This window comes from Rattus rattus, chromosome 12 (assembly GCF_011064425.1).
Source record: "Rattus rattus isolate New Zealand chromosome 12, Rrattus_CSIRO_v1, whole genome shotgun sequence".
NCBI classification, from domain to species: Eukaryota; Metazoa; Chordata; class Mammalia; order Rodentia; family Muridae; genus Rattus; species Rattus rattus.
Window position 1 is genome coordinate 93,312,326 of NC_046165.1, and position 16,723 is coordinate 93,329,048.

The following is a 16,723-nucleotide window of genomic DNA, read 5'->3' on the forward strand; positions in this document are numbered from 1 at the left end:
AGGTATAGTTTTCCACTTACAGTTCCAGTCAATGGCGGCCCCAATCATATTCCTCATTCTGTCAGAGAATAGGAATAAAATCTGTTTAAAATAATGGCACAGCTAACAAAGAGGGAGGCTGTGCCTGTGATACTAATAACCCAGTGCTAAGCACATAATACATGCTCAATAAAAAATTGGTTAGACGGGGTTGTAACTGTGACTCATCAGGGAAGCACTTGTCCACCATAGACAAAGTCCGGGGTTTCAACAAGAGCACTAAGATAATAAAAGGCACATCAGGCAACTGGTGAGGGAGTAAGCTTCTCCTAATTGATTCCTCTAACCAGAGGGGATGACCCTCCACACAAACATCTATGCACATAAAGAAGGCACAGTTGACCACTCCTGGGGATAGAGTTCCTACAAGAACAGACAGATGAACATGTTGTTCATGTCTCAAAATAAGATCCACCTCTCATTTCAGGCCACACTTATTTTAGTGGCTGTGGTAAGGATTTTGCAAAGGAATGAGCCCCTGTGTGGAAACGGGAATTAAAACAAGTAGTGTCTTACCATCTGCACACATAGCTGCCTTCCCATCCTGCTGCCCTTTGTGGGGTCCCATTCTGCTCTGCATGATCCATTGGCACTTTGAAGGATGGAGGGCGAGAGAGAGAGGCTAGGATAGCTATTGCCCTGCTAGCAAAACTTGCACTAGGTTCTTAGCATGTAACTACCACACTAGAGCCCAGTTGTAACCCTATGAGTGAGCTGTCATTGTTATCAACTTTTTACAGGGAACAATATTAAGAAAGCAGAACTGGGGATAAGTAAGTGTGATCTTTCACAAAGGGACCCATGGGCCTGTGGCTGAAGAAGAGCTAATTGAGCTGGGACAGAACAGAGAACTGGGTTCTGATCTATTTCTCTCTGCTGAATGAGATCACATGGAAGCCCTTGGTCCTCTACAAGATCCATGAGCTGACGAAGTACCCTGGAACTTGGGAGACACCATGCTGGCTGTGTGCTTCTCTGATCCTGGTGGCATTTCTAGAAACTGGAGGAGGCAAAGGAGGAGTGTGAAAGAAGAGATATAGAAGTGTGCACTCTTAAATAAGATCTCTCCCCCCTCCCTTCCTGCCCCAAGCAGAGCATTGCGAGATGAGTAAGTAGGGATGGAGGGATGCCAACATCAAGCAGCAGAGTGGGTGCTGCCTTTCCCAAATTGGTCCTCAAAACTCCCAGTCTTCCAAAGTTAAGGTCAGGAGCTCAAAATCAGAAAAAGAGTGTAGACATCATATCAGACTGGGATAAATTGACCAGATAGGCTGTGTTAACTTGGACAGGAGAGTCAACCTCTCTGAGCTTCAGGTGCCTGGTCTGGAAACATGGAGGAATCAACAATTCCTACCTCATAGGTTTGATCTGAAGATGGAGGTGATGTAGGTAAGAAGTTGAGTGGTGGGACCATTACAAAAGCATTTGAATACCTACCATTGTTATGTTGGCTGTATTATTGAGTGTCTTAAGCTAATAAATGTTATATATATATATATATATGCTTTATTATATAATAAGCAATCCTGTACTGGGAATAAGAATGGCAACATGGTATGGGTTATGAATTGTAAAAGATACAGACCAGGTCCCTGGTGTCCACTCTGGTTTTTAATCACCATGGTGGCAGCAATAACATGCCCCTACCCTCAAAAGTTTGTGTAGCACTGCAGTAGACTCATTTCTTCTATCTTTTCCCAAATCCCAGCCAGTGAAGGCAGTATACCCCTACTTTCCAGGATAAGGGAAAAGCTGCCCAAAATGCTCACACCTAATGGTCCATTTTCTTCTTTGTAGGACTGTTTCCTGAGAACATTCACTAGTTTCTCTGGTAGCTCATTCAATGGTTTCCCAGGATGATAACCTATGTATTAAAATCATACAAAGGAACCTCCTGGCTTTAGGCTGAAATGACTCCTCCATAACAGCCAAGAGGGTTTGGGGTCCCACCCAAGGGTAGTTACTAAAAAACAAAAGCATCTTATTAAATATTTTCGCAAAGGGACCCATGGGCCTATGGCTGAAGAAGAGCTAATTGAGCTGGGACAGAACCTGTCAAGAGTGGACAGGTTCTTTTAATTGTTGTGGTTTGGTTGTTGTTGTTGTTATTGTTATTGTTATTATTATTACTTTCATAGTCCAACATGCCACTGTTCTGCTTTCAGTTTCAACATTGATGCTTCCCACCAGGCTGCATCACTTATTGATTTCTAAGGTCCTTAGGTTTCTGCCCTCCTCAGAACTATAAGGCAGCACTCTCTGTCAATGTCCTTCACAGGCTGAGTGGAGAAGAAGAGATCCAGGTCACAAAGCCAGTCATCAGCTCAGATGAGAAGGCTGGGATGTCCCAGCTCATGGAACTACTCAGGACATCTTAGATTAGCACATGGCTCTCATGGTCTGAACATACTAACTAGAAAATCATTCTCGGCAAGCACATCTCAGAGCTAAGAAGAAAACTTTTTCACTTAGCAATAAGTGAATATGGTTTGAATGAGAAATCTGTGGGATAGGTGGCATCTAACTGAGGATATGCACATGCACAGGTGCACTTACACACAGGCATCGAAGAGTGTGTAGGTGACCACTCTATGTTACATATTAGAGATGCTTATGTTCTAAATATATGACAGTTGTTTTTAAAGCCAGGGCTTTGTAGGATGCAAGTACATCTTCACACGACATTTTTAGAACCTTATCTAACAATGTCTACAAAATAAATTATTCATGCTGTTTTACTTGGCAATGCTTCTTCTGGTAATATGAAAATATCTATAGAAATGGAATTTCACAAATACGTGGATGACAGTGTTTATGAAAATATCATTCAGAGTAGCAAGCAAAGCATCCAGATGATCCATTAGAACCTATGGCTAGGTTCACTATACAACAAGCAGATAATAGAATTTTACCCAAATGGCTATAAAATTTACCTTATCCTAGAGCTGAGGTGATGTCCACCATGTGTTATTTTAAGAGCTAAATTGCAGTGGAATATAGTTATTTAAAACAATTTTTCATAGGAACATCAGCACCCCTCTAATGTGTGGCTGTAAGTGCACTCCATTTATTTATGTGTGATATCGATGAGTTTACAGGAAGTTGTATAGCTTGCTAACAGTAGGCATCTCAGTGGGTCCATGAAGGACAAAAGGAGAAGAGATGACTGCTATTGCTTTCTTGTTTTGGTATTCAAAAGTTTTCAATGGTTACAATGTGCATGTTTTATTTTTTTGAAAAATATGAAGTTGTCCCTCATGACCATCAGGAAACAGAGCAAAACAACAACAACAAAAAAAACCTACAGGTAAAGACAGAGGAAATTCTCAATAAGTCCTCCAATCCTCAGTTAACTATAATGGAAGCAAAAATATTTTCACATTAATTAAAACTTAGACACAACATCAAAGAGCAACTTGGAGCTGTCAGTTTAATCTTTCTCAGAACTAGTTAGTTTTTATGACCAATTATCTTACTGTACTGATCTGGATTCAGGAAGTGACCTGCTAAGCCAAGCACCAAGGAACATTCTTCCAACGAGGGAGTGGAGTAGTTCATGATTCCAGAGTGACTTGAGATGCTTCATCTTGTCCTGCTCATCCCAGAAATTGTAACTATAAATAAATCTCACCAGGAGACACAGCCTAACTATGGCAGGCGGGTCTTCTGGGGCACCAGAACCTGCCACTCTGAAGTTAGTCTCCTTCCCATGGGCTTCTTTAACCAGTCCTGACTCTCAATTCCTGAATGACAAGTGACAGAAGTGTGAAGTGCAGAAGTCCCAGCTGTGACAGTGATGACCACGGGACTTCAACAATGATAAAAATGTACTGTCTGAAGCTCTGCCTCAGCAGATCCTTCTTCTGGGCTGTCACTGTCCATGGCCACATCCAAAACTGTCTATGCATAGCTACAAACCAGCACAAGAATCCTTTCTAGACCCTCTACCCTTAATCCATCCTGCCTTAAGAGCCAGTGAAAAGGCAAAAGAGACTGACTTACCAAGCCAACTTCTGTTTAAGTATACAGACACAAACACGGGAGGGACTGTGAAGAAATCTACTACAGAATTCACTTCCAGCCAGAACCACAGCTTATCATTGGCTGCAATAAACTGGGGGGAGAGGGGTAGAGAAAATAAAACAGAAAAAAACAAATGAGAAGCATTTTGTCAGCATCTAAAATATGTCCTTTTGACAAAGGATAAACATTGGGTTTCTGTGGGGTCTGGAGGGTGATACTCTGTCCTTTGCCTAGTCTCATGCTGTCCTGTTCATCAATCACTAGCTTGATTTGGAGAATCCATAGCCTTTTTTAAGGAAGTAGCCATATGCCACATTAACCTTAGGGAATGATCAGGCAATGTGATTCTCTGTGGTTCCCCACATCTTCATGGAGATGGCTTTAGTCATTTCACTTTCTTGGCCTTTCTGATACAAATCTGTGAAATCAAGCACAGGTGTGTGCATTCACACTCATGTGCACAGTTCAAATTTTGTGCAAAAATCTTCATAAGCATGATCTAGTATAGACTGCCTAATCTCACCAGCCTTCACTCCTCCTTGACCCCCACATCCCACCAGCCTTCACTCCTCCTTGACCCCCACATCCCACCAGTCTTCATTACTTGTTGACCCTGATAATTGCAGTCTCAATGCTGCTAAATATACATTTGCAAGCGTAAGTTTTTTCAATGTACTTTGTAAGAGAAAAAAAAAACATATTCATGTTTGAATAGAGGACTTAGAAGCAATGAGTCACTGTACCATTGCTTCAAACCCTTCCTTGAACCAAAATAAACCCATGTTTCAGAAAGCTCTCAACTAAGCAAAGAGCTTGTCCACAGACCCAACACCAGAACTCAGGTGAGTGTCTACCATGGAGACCTCAGGCTTCACCTTGCCTAGGAAAGCAGTCATGGGTGGAGGGTTATCCTTGAGTTTTTGACTCTCATTCCCCACTGTGGTATTACTGGGAGATGCTGCCAAACTTACCCGCAAGCCAAAGTAGAGAAGGAAGAACACGTTGAAAGCCATGTCGATCTGTAATGTGAAATCTTTGTAGAAATTCTGGCAGGATTCTATTGGGCTATTAGACAGGAAGAAGAAAAAGCGAGAGGTAAATAAAAGACAAAGAAAATATCATCACAGCTTCCACAATGCCAAGAAATGTGTGTGGGGTAGAGGACAAAATGAATGTTCTCTGATTACAACATTTGGTCTTTCTACCCCTTGTGACCATCAAGCAAGCATTGCCAAAGGGCTCTCCATTCAACCATTCAGTGTTTTGTTCTTTTCTTTGCTTTGGGGGTTGGTGATAATTTTATATACTGTTTTTCATCATCATTCGGGAGCTGATCTAAGATTCTAAAGAGGATCATGCAGACACCTTGGTGGAAGGACAAGCAGGAAGGATTACCAAATTTCTTGATTTCATATTAACCCTTAAAGAACTGATATCTTCAATTAAAAGGACTCAAAACAAGGCTAAACTATCAGACCCTATGTCCTCCAGTCCATTAGAAGTGGAGCCCATTTTCCAGCAGCCAAATCTCGATCTTATAAAAGCTGTTAGTATATTCATAAAGGACCCAGGAACATCTCAAGAAAGCCTTGGAGGAGAGGATCCTGGTTACTGTTCTGGCTAGACTAATCACGGACTTCCTGTATGGTACTCTGCACTGGGGAAGAAAGGAATGTTCAACAATAAAATTCAAGACCACGAATTAATGTATGGAAGCAGTACTCTAAGGGTTAATTTTGTTTGTTGTTGTAGTTGGCATGCAGATTAATGGGCTTCATGTGTGTGCCAAGCAGCCAAATGCGCACCCCTAGCACTCTACTTTGTTCAAGAGTAGGCAGTTCCAAAGGGTACTACTATACAAACTGGTATGTGGCTTCCATGAGATTTCCCACTGCAAACTGATCAGAGAATCAATATGTGAGTGGTCCCAAAGTTAGGGCTAGGTGGGAAGCAGCAAAGCCTTACAGACAACTCAAAGCTATAAAAGAAATCCCAGTATAATGCTGTCTGTAAGCAAATGGAAGCACTCAGGCCAGGAATAGAAGACAGCGTGGTAAGCAAAAGGGAGGGAGTATGAAGAGATTCCCCCAAATCCTTCTTCAGATGGGAAGCAACATGGACCTCTCCCCCTAGGAGAGAGGGAACTGGAGAGGTGCATCAGGAAAAATTGCTGAGCAGTGAGGCCACTTTAGAATTCATTGCAATTGGATACCAGTTAGTATAGTTGTACTTTAGTAAGGGTAATGCTTGGCTGTTCAACAGGCAGGAATCAGTGCATCCTAGGAATGCAGGGCCCACTCTGAGGCATGGTAGGTCAGTCTATGGGAACCTCCAGTCACGTGACATGCACTGGCTTTCTCCATTCTTCACTGGGATTACAAATCAAACATGCCCTTTGTCATGTCCCAAACCACTAATATGTGTTAACCCTCCACACAAAAAGGAAGAGTAACCTATTCTTGCATTTACAAAGTAAGCACACTGAACAAAAGCAACAGAACATGGTTCTTTTTACAAAGGAAATGGCAACTGCTGAGTTCTCACTAAGGCAGGAAAGTGAGGGGAGAGACAGAATGGAATCTGGTTAGTCTAGTGCTGAAAGGAGGCAGGAACAAAAGCTTACAAGAAATAGCCTACCCCTGTACTTAGCTTGCCCCACCACCCCCACCACAAGCATGCATTTAGGTGAAAACAAGGGCCTGTAGCAACAAGGGACAGTCCTGCAATTCTTAAGCTAAAGTGGGGTATTATAAATAACAAGAATACAACATATTCTTAAGATATGTATGAAGATTACAGGGTAAGATCTACTACAGATCCCAAGGAACTTAAGTGGGCAGTATGCTGAAAATTAAGTGGGGTGTGTATGTGTGTGTGTGTGTGTGTGTGTGTGTGTGTGTGTGTGTGTGTGTGTGTGTAAAGGAACAAGTGAGTGAGTATGTGAGAGATTTGCAGATAAGCATATGTTCGTTCATGTGACGAATTGTGCTAGCAGGAAGTTGGCTTCTCCACTAAAAGTATATTTCACTATATTGTTGTGCATAGGGAACCAAAGGAAAGCCTTGGGTCCAAATTCATCCAAGAAAATTGATGATTGCTTGACTAATGTCAAGCAATAGGCTCAATACTGCCTTCCCAATAGTCACTGGTAGAGACATTGGTGGCATCTGAGGGATCTCATGATTTCTCTGGGCACTATTCATTCCATGAGTTTGTGGTTTGTTTAGGGATTTCCTTGGAAGATATATTTTCCCCTGCACTGTTAGAGAGATGATAGTTTAGTGCCACTGAGGTAACTTTTGTTCAATGTAAGTGGGATAAGATAGTCAAAAAAGTGTAAGCAACTCTTCTCCATCGATCCTTGATTTCCTGGTCATGTCTTTTGTTCTGGTCCTTTTTATATTGTCTGGTGTTTAAGTGCAACAATGAAAAGGCTTTAATCTACAGGGTGCCATATTGAAAATCATACCTGAACACTCCCCACCCTCAATTTACAGAAAATAATAGAGAAAACATAATAGACTTTGCCATTGGTCATTTAAAATTTTAGAACTAATGTAATCATTACCTCCTTACCATTCACTAAGCTCTACACTTTGAACTCGAACAGTAAAATAGAAGTGGTTATGAATGGCTGTTCCTCTGGCTAAGGGACAAAGTACCAGGACCACACCCTGAGCTATGGACAGGTAGGGGTGAGGGGCAAAAGGTGGGAAATTCTAAGACAAAAGCTGAAGTGAGCCTCAGAACACGGGTAGAATCAGAGCATTCTGTGGATATATTTTATATCTATTTCAGCAACTTCTCCCTGCATGGTAGTGCCAGGAACAACACCCTGCATGGTTTTTCAACTGCCAACAGAACTATTTATCAGGATCCCTTCTGAGATAAGTCCTCTGAGTGCCTATAGTTCATGTTCTCGCACAATCAGAGACCACAGAATGGAGGTGCCAAAGCCCCATTATTTCATTCCCCAAATGGAAACAAACCTTGGAGTTCATTGATTTTTTTATTTTAAAAAAGAGAATCCATAACTCAACAGCCAAAAGGTTGCCTTATCAGGATTTATTCTTCTTCCCATAAGACTTTCTCTTAGTGATTAATACTCATTGCTAGAGAAAAGTGAAATGGAAGCGTCTCTTCTGACTTGTGAGAAGCATCAGAGTTTCCTTGTCTACATCCACAGATGGCAGTGGGGAAATGGTACTTCTATTTAAAACTACAAAAGAAAATGACTCTGAGTCACATTCTTAAATTTAGGTTGCCATTCTGATGAGGCAGGCCCACATCAGAAAAGGCTTTAGGTGAACATGCAAAGCCAACTGGGAGTGGGGAATAGAGTTGAGAATTGAAAGAAAAGACACCAGATCTAACTCTCATAGGAGCAATCAGGCCAATCCTAACTCATTCCTGGCTGACAAGTGCCTAGGTAAGTTGAGGATGTAATACTTGGTAGCTGATAGACTTTTCATTTCTAAGATCCAACAGTCTATACAGATTGACTGTGATATTGAAACCTTGGGAGCATTTAATGTGTTGACCAATAATCTAAGACTGAGGACCTTTCCAAGGATTCCCCACAAAAAAAGTTCCTTCTGATGGGACATTTGCAATATAGGACATTGGTCAGAATAAGAACTTCCGAAAAGTACATGTTTAGCATATAGTTGTCTCTGAAGGAGACATCTCCATCTACAGAATAGTGAAATTTCCTGTAAATGCCCTTGAGAATGAGGATTTGATAGATAGAACTTTCTGGACTTGGCTTTGCAACTTGTCAAAACTTAAGGCAAGGCATTCCTATCCTTCCCCCAATGCCCATCTTTTCCAATCTTGTGTCATTTCCCAGAGAGAGACACTGGCTCTTTTCCTAAGCATCCATACTTACCCTCATATCCCTGAATTCTTGTTTTTCTACCCCCTGGCAATTGTTTACCCAACTCCATGATGATATTTCTCCCAGACCATAGTTCTCAAACTTTGGCTTACACTTAGAAAACTTTGCCAAAGTTTGCTAGGCCTCAGCTCCAGAGTTTCTGATTTACTACCCTGAACTATGGATATAGGATTTTGTTTTTCTCCAAATTTTCCAAATTTGACTGATGTTGCTGCCCAGGGCCCCCATTTTGAGTACTACTACTTCTGAAGAATCCCCTATCAACTTTGCACTTGTTATGGGTGCTCAAGAAGACTCCTCTTCAAACCTGAACAGAGATGATTAAGTGTTTGAGCCTGCCCTCAGAGAATCAGCTGCATAGCACTTAACTGATTGCTAAGATCAAGGCTTGGAACAGATGTTTTCAGTTTCAGATGTGGACAAGAGGGAAAGAATTAAAAACATACACAATTACAGCACCACCTTACAGGCTTCATCAGTGGATGTTCAATTACCAATGAGAGAGTACGTACTGAGTACATTCTCAGTTCTAGATTACATGGGAAATGATGAGAACTGGATAGGGGTGGGATACAGGGGACAGTAGCTTACAGGGAATAAAGAAATGCTAAGCAGCTTTGGAACACAAAAACAAGCATTCTAGATTATAGGGGTTGGTCAAGAAACAAAATAACACGTTGTGCAATAATTTCTATGATTCAAACTCTCCCCACTCTTGAAGGCTAGTCCTTTTTAAAATTGAACAGGGCCCTCTCAGTCCCCTCCAGGATTATAGACCACCAGAGGTCAGATTCAAAACACTGAAGATGTGAATCCATTCAATAAACTTAATGATGGCAGACTCTACTCTTCCGGATCACCTCTGCAATGTTGCTATTTTAATCTAATTAAAAGATGTCATTCATGAAGCATTAAGGGACCAGTCTATCTCAAGTATCAACTCGGAGCTCAGCTGAGGAGAAACTCCAAACCCCACCTCATTCTAGAGTTCTCAATCTAATTATTTTTTGCTATTTGCTTTAGGTGAAAGGTCCCCCCCCCCTTAGGCTTGTGCCTTTGTTCCTTCAGGAATGAGACATGAATATTGCTCTCTAAATCTCTGCTTGTGCTGTGACTTCCTCAAGTGCTCTTGTCTGTGTTCAAACTTCAGACAGCTTTCTGAAGGCCTACCTAAAAGCTTGACTCATCAGATAACTTGCATCTTTACAGATCTTCTTTCATCTATGAGTTTCTTTCTTTTTTTTTATAATGGATGTTTGAACATAAGCTTTAACATTTTTTATTCACATTTATTTTCATATGGGTATTTTTATCTATGTGAATATCTGTGTACCATGTACACCCTTTGGAGTACCTGTGTTTGTGGCCTGTGGAGGTCAGAAGATGGGATCAGTTCTTTTGAAACTAGAACCACAGATAGTTATTAGCTGCCTGGTGGGTGCTAGAATTTAAACCCAGGTCCTCTGGAAAAGTAGCCAGTGCTCCAAACTACAGTGTTATCTCTCCAGGTTCTCACAGTATTTATACAGCTCCAGGATCAGAAAGTGCCCCATTCAGTTTGTACTCAAGTCTTCTTCAACTCAGCTACATTGCATTTACACAATACTAATGAATCTGATCCTTATAAAAGGATTAGATAAAATATGTATTTTGCTAAAAATTCTTAATGCACAAAGAGGAAATCAGAGACTCTAATATCTACCCAAGTTCATATAACTGAGAGGTTAAGTTGGGATGAGGATCAAGCAACCTTATTGTAAAAATCATGTTACCTTTCCAGAAGGGATGCCATGTTCTTGGAAAACAAGATGTGTATGACACAGAATCCAGTATCAACAGAGCATTCCAAGGGGTTCATATCAAAACAAGGGGGTACTGATCGACTGCTGAGGTCAAATTGTCCTAGTAAGACTTCATGTATTTAAGGGGTTGTTTGGGAAAATCCAAAGGAACTGTACTGTCTGAACTATATCCAACATGGTTCTGTCAAGTTTGGCATATGGAATATTAATCATCCCAAGAAATTCTCCCTAGTGTTTAGTTGTCCTCCTGAAAACTATTCCAGTTCATAGTCTCAGTCTCTCTCTCTCTCTCTCTCTCTCTCTCTCTCTCTCTCTCTCTCTCTCTCTCTCTCTCTCTCTCTCTCATACCTGCAAGCCCAAAAGCCCAAAGGTTTCAAGAAGATCAAGAATTGGAAGTCATTTGGGTACTTAGTAATTTAGAGGATTCCTTGGACTACATGAGACCCCATCTTTAAAAAAAAGCAAAATGAATATAGTACACACTGATAATATTTGAAATCTTCAATACTCCTTTCTAACTATGGACTGGAGGATTAATAAACTTTGCATGCCATTTTATCTAGTCAAAGTAAAGAAAAAGATGAAAGCATTTAGAAATAGATTATACAACTCATCTACAGTCACTGGAGAGTATAGAGCTCACTAATATGAATTTTTTTCTTGGTAATGTCTGGATATATTGGTCAAGATGTGTGATTTCACTTTACCTGCCTACTAATGAGGATAAAATGTACCTCACTATCCAAACTATATTAATTTTAAAAGAGAAAGAAGTCTTTGCAATGCATCCCAAATTGTAGTCAGTGATATTATTCACATAACTTCAGGTCTCAAAAATATTTTATGAACTTGTAAGAATAATGGCACTAGTGTGAGTGGCAGGATGCTAATTAATCATTGAGACAGCTTATATCTCTAAATGGACCATTACCTTCTAAACTAGGCAGCATCCCAGGTTCTAGAACAATCCCAGTTCTATCTGTCATTGTATCTTTTCTCAGTACTCCTATTTAAACACCTGCTCAGAGTTATACACTTCAGAGTTTATCTTTCAGTACTAGAGAGGTGACTTAGCAGTCAACAGCACTTGTTGCTGCCTCAGAAGACAGGGGATCGGTTCTCAGAACCCACATGGTGGCTAACAACTGCATGTAACTCCAGTCTCAGAGGATCAAGCCTTTCCATGGGCTTCACCAGCACGGCACGCAAACAGTTGAGGGCACAGCCATACACTCATGCAACATACCCAGAAACGTGAAGTTAAAGTAAGTATATATAAAATAAAAAGGTTTACCTTTCTAATATCAGGGTGGGGCATACATTTGCTAAGTAGTATAGTTTATATTTCTTTTTTAACACAGAGAATCAAGTCTCTTCTGTCCATTGACATTAGAACTTCATCTGAGAACATTTTTAAGGAAGGTGTCTTCCACACCATTCTCTTTGACAGATGGGCTGTGATCAATACTTGATCAAAGCCAATGATTACATCAAATAAGCTCTTCATTTAATCTTGGAACATTTTTCTTAGGCACTGCACTTGCTTTGCATTTTTCTTAAAGGACAATGCACTTGTTTTAATGTAAATAGAAAACACTCATTGTCACTCTATAGTATGGATCTAAGCCCATTTGTTAAATGGCTTTGTCGGGAAGTCCTTCGCTATGGCTTATGTCGATAATTTATTCATCTTCCTGACAACAGCTTTTAATTATGCCTCTGCTCAATTATAAAATGGGATACAATAGCAATAAACACATAGATCATCTGGACTATGCTGAGTTGAAAAGAGGTGTACAGAAGGGTGTTATGTGAACCCTCACTGCTCTGTTGAGTCCTTATATGCTCTGTAATCTTGAGCTCTGAGCAACAATGACTGCAGTGGATCTCAGAGCATTTGCATGGCACAAGGTGTCTACCTTAGTAATTAGTCCTAAGAATAAAGCATTCTTCTAGGAGACAAAGAAAATGACACAGATTGCTGATAAAGAGACAAAACATGTCAGTTCCTTACACTTTGGATTTCTCATTGAAACACAAAGATAACTTGTTATCACAAAACTCAGGCGGTTAATAGCCTTGTTATTTTCTTATAGAGCCTTTTAAATTCACTCAAAAGAGAATTCAGTATCTATGCTGGGTAGTTTCTGTCAACTTGATACAGACATAGATGTATCTAGGAAGGGAATCTCAATCAAGGAACTGCATACACCAGACTAGCCAATGTGTATGCATGGAGGCATTTCCTAAATTACTAACTGATATAGGAGAGTCCAGTCCATTATGGGCAGTGCCAACCCTGGGCAGGTGGACCTGAACTATATAAGGAAGATTGCTGAGCAAGCCAAGGGGAGCAAGCCTCCAGGGCCTCTGCTTCAGTTCTTGCCTCCAGGCTCCTTCTTGAGCCCATGTCTTGGATTCCCTTCATGATGAACTATAGTCTATAAGGTGAAATAAACTCTTTCCTCCCAAACTTCATTTTGGTTGGTAACATAAAAGCAAACTAGAACAGTGTCTTATCCATGTTTATATTTACATTCATTTATGCCTAAATGACCTGAATCATTTAAAAGTAAAACACTGGCATTATAAGCCAGTGTCACCAGCAATGGGCAATTGGTTTGAAGCTGGACAGATGACTTGAAATTCTGATATCCTAGCTCTTCCACCTATGACCTGTACTGTGTTATAGAAGTAGCATGACCTCTCTAAGCCTTGACTTTCTTGTCTGTAAAGTGGGGATAAGGAGAGAAAATGTAAAGGAGAGAAATGTAAGGAGAAAATCAGTTGACTATCTATTCAATCAATGATACTTGTAAGTAACAGTGGGGACGACAGTGGCAACTGCTAATGGAAATGCCCCCAAAGGCAATGATGCAACTGAACGAAAACTGAGAGCATTAGTGATGTTCATGCTCTATTTCCTCACTTATGTTTACATTGCTGAGTCCTTGTAAAATACTCCAATGTGATTCAAATACTCAACAGGACATGCAGCAGGCTCTTGATTGGAGAGTTGGCTACCACATGGTGAGAGTCTATATGCCAAGATATTAATTTGGGATAAAATTAAAGAAGAAACATGGGGAGATGAGAGTCCCAGAAAGACAGCCATAGTGTGTCATAAATACTAAATAATTAATCAAGGTTTCTTAACAGCAAAAACCATGAGTCACTTTAATGAATGGCTCACAGGAGGCTGGATGCTCGTCCTCCCAGGTCTTTGGCTCCATTAGCCCTGTTGGCTTAATGTGCATACAGAAGAGAGGCAGAGGAATGAACCAGCCAAACCCTTCCTAAGTAATCTGTTCTAGCTGGACTCCCATAAATGTATTTCTTCACTGTTGGAATCCTGGAGTGATGTCCAAGACAACCTACCCACTAATGCTTATTTTCTCTAGCTTGACTACAGACTACAATTATTTCAATCACAGTTGTTACCAGAGTGGAATTAGTGTTCATATTTGCCAGCAACTTTTATGTAATAAATCAGAGTTAAGCCCTTACATAAAAAACAGAGTCTTGCCAAACAAGAGCTGCCTGCTGCAGTTTTTACTAAATTGTCTGTGAAGTCACAATAGATGCATTCTAGACACCCCCTTTTCTATCTCCATGGGCTCTAGCTATCTCCCTTTTAGCATCTCATTTGTCTAGAAGAGGGGAGATATAAAAGAGATTATTTAATTAGTATTAAATACATCTTCACTCAGATGTGTGTTCCAGATGCAAGTGGGAAGCCGCCTCAAGGGCATGGCTCAAGAGCCATGTTTTAGTTATGAGTAGCAGGCACAAAAAGACAGGAGCACATATAATTCCAGAGCCCTCCAGCAAAGGAGAGTTCTGCTCCAGTGCCAACTCCAACTTTGGTCTATCTGCCAAATGGGATATCTTAGGTAAGGTAACTAGTAGAAACAGAGGGCAGAGGAAAAAAAAAATCCCAGATCAAGACAAAGTGCTGGGAACTCAGACCCACAGCCTGGCATGTGGTGAGTAGGTTAGAGGGTGATGCTGGTCGCTAAGAACAGGATCCTTTTACAGCTGCCTTGAACAAGAGGTATCTTGACCAGGTCAAGAGGATTCATCAAACTGCTGTGCTTTCTGCTCCAGTGGCTTCTCTCTGGTCACTAAAACCCACACATGCACTAAGAGTTCACAGACAGTCATCTCTAAACAATGATAACCAATAGGGAGCTACATCGACACACTGGTAAGCAATGATCCAAGGTCACCATTCGTGAAGAAAACAGTCTGAAAAAGAAAAGTTTCAAGACAGCAGGGCGTCACACTTGTATCGAAAATGGAGAGAACTCTGGAAGGAGAAAGCATGAACCCTCTACACACCAAAAGCAGCCTGGGAGGATGAGTCTGACCAGGCGTGCTGGCATTTTGTTACATAGTAAGCTTTTAAATAACTATGACTTCCAGCTTTTTATTATAGGCAGAGATCAAAACAATTCCTTGTGAGCCTTCTCCACATGTTAGACTTTGATACATGTCCTTGATACCACATATTAGGCATTGTCAACTCACTCTAATTTTACCTGCAAGGACTTACGGTTGGTAGCTCATCTGATTGACTGACTGACTGACTGACTGACTGACTGACTGACTGACTGAGTGCATAGTTCCAATTCTTATGCCTCTCAACCATGACTACACTAAAGCAGTCCACTCACATTCTACATCAACAAAGACCTTTAGTGCTGAGGGTATTTCTGGTGCTGTTGTTAGGAACCCTAGCACTAGGGACAGGCAACAGCTGTTTCTTTTATCTGTTGCTTTTCCTTGAAGACTAAAAAGCAATAACCAGCAACACATACACCCAGCCTGGGACGGATTGTTTGACACTAATGGCTGGTGATAGCTTTGTTTGTGGTATCCTTAGGTGGTTTTGTTACTGAGAATTTTTTATTTGACTAAGACATTGGAGAGACCTGGCACCAGTTCTGTTGATATCTAGCACAGAAAACAATTATACCTTTATTGCACAAGGAAATAAAATAGCTATGTGTTAGCTCTGTCTTTGGCTGACAGCAGAGGCGAGAATGTTTTGTTAAGTATTCCTATTTAGGAATTTTGCACGGAGTCTGTAGCATCACAGCCAAAAAGGACAGTCTGAGGTGTTGCTGATTAGCAGTCATGAATCAGCTGACTGCAAGGAAGGCAGAGTAATTTCTTAGGGATGTCATATAGCAACCTGGGCAGTAGAGACTAACAAAAGTACAGGGAGTCAGTGGACAAGTTACCTTCAGGATCAAAGTGTCCTCATTAACCCAAGAGAATTCCTTACTAAACCCTATATTCATACAATCATATTTCCAAGAATATGTTCTTTTACCTACTCCATGGAATTAATGTCTTTGTTCTGGGAAGAATTCTTTTCCTTCATATTTCTTTTCCTTTTGCTGCTGCTTCATTTATTTAACAAAGTTCATTTTATCTCTTCAGGCCATAGAGACAACTCTTACCACAATCTGGATGGATGGTGTGCCCTCAGCTTTGGAATCTAAATTTGAGAGGGGTCTTGTGAGCTAAAAAGCAGCAAGCTTCTTCCTACTGCTGCTCCTTGCAGTGTTCCTGCTGCTCTGCATTCTCTCTGGTGTTGTTTTCTGCATCCCTGTGAAAGCACAGCAGCATGGTCCAGGACTGATGCCTTTGCCCTGTGAATGGATCCTCTCTTCCCCATTCTCTGGCTCCTTGTAGCCATTCTATCACTATAGCAGGAAGCACTGTGTGTTTCCAGGAACAAAGGGAACTATTTCTTTTCTGAAGAGCCTCTCGAGGAGACTTAGCTGGTTCCTTTCCAGGAGGCCTAGATAGAAGCTCTCCTAATGATGAGTGCTTCTACTCCTGGGTCAGAATCACCTGCCTGAGCAGGGCTGGCCTCCAATTCCATCCAGGCTCCTTTCAGAAAGGAAAATATACTCAAAGGACCTCTTTAGTGGTTATCCAAACAGGCTGT

The 16,723-nt window shown here is 41.0% G+C and overlaps 1 protein-coding gene across 39 annotated transcripts in view; it reads right to left on the minus strand.

Moving 5' to 3' along the window:
• The window catches only part of Kcnma1 (potassium calcium-activated channel subfamily M alpha 1), a 694,984-nt gene that overhangs the window by 277,797 nt on the left and 400,464 nt on the right, over nucleotides 1-16,723 (minus strand). For all 39 annotated transcript variants that reach the window (XM_032917294.1, XM_032917321.1, XM_032917309.1 and 36 more), the window contains exons 4-5: nucleotides 5,034-5,127; nucleotides 4,042-4,153 (exon numbers count right to left, since the gene is read on the minus strand). In XM_032917294.1, the coding sequence (XP_032773185.1) occupies nucleotides 4,042-4,153; nucleotides 5,034-5,127 (206 nt within the window). The remainder of the gene's footprint in view (nucleotides 1-4,041; nucleotides 4,154-5,033; nucleotides 5,128-16,723) is intronic.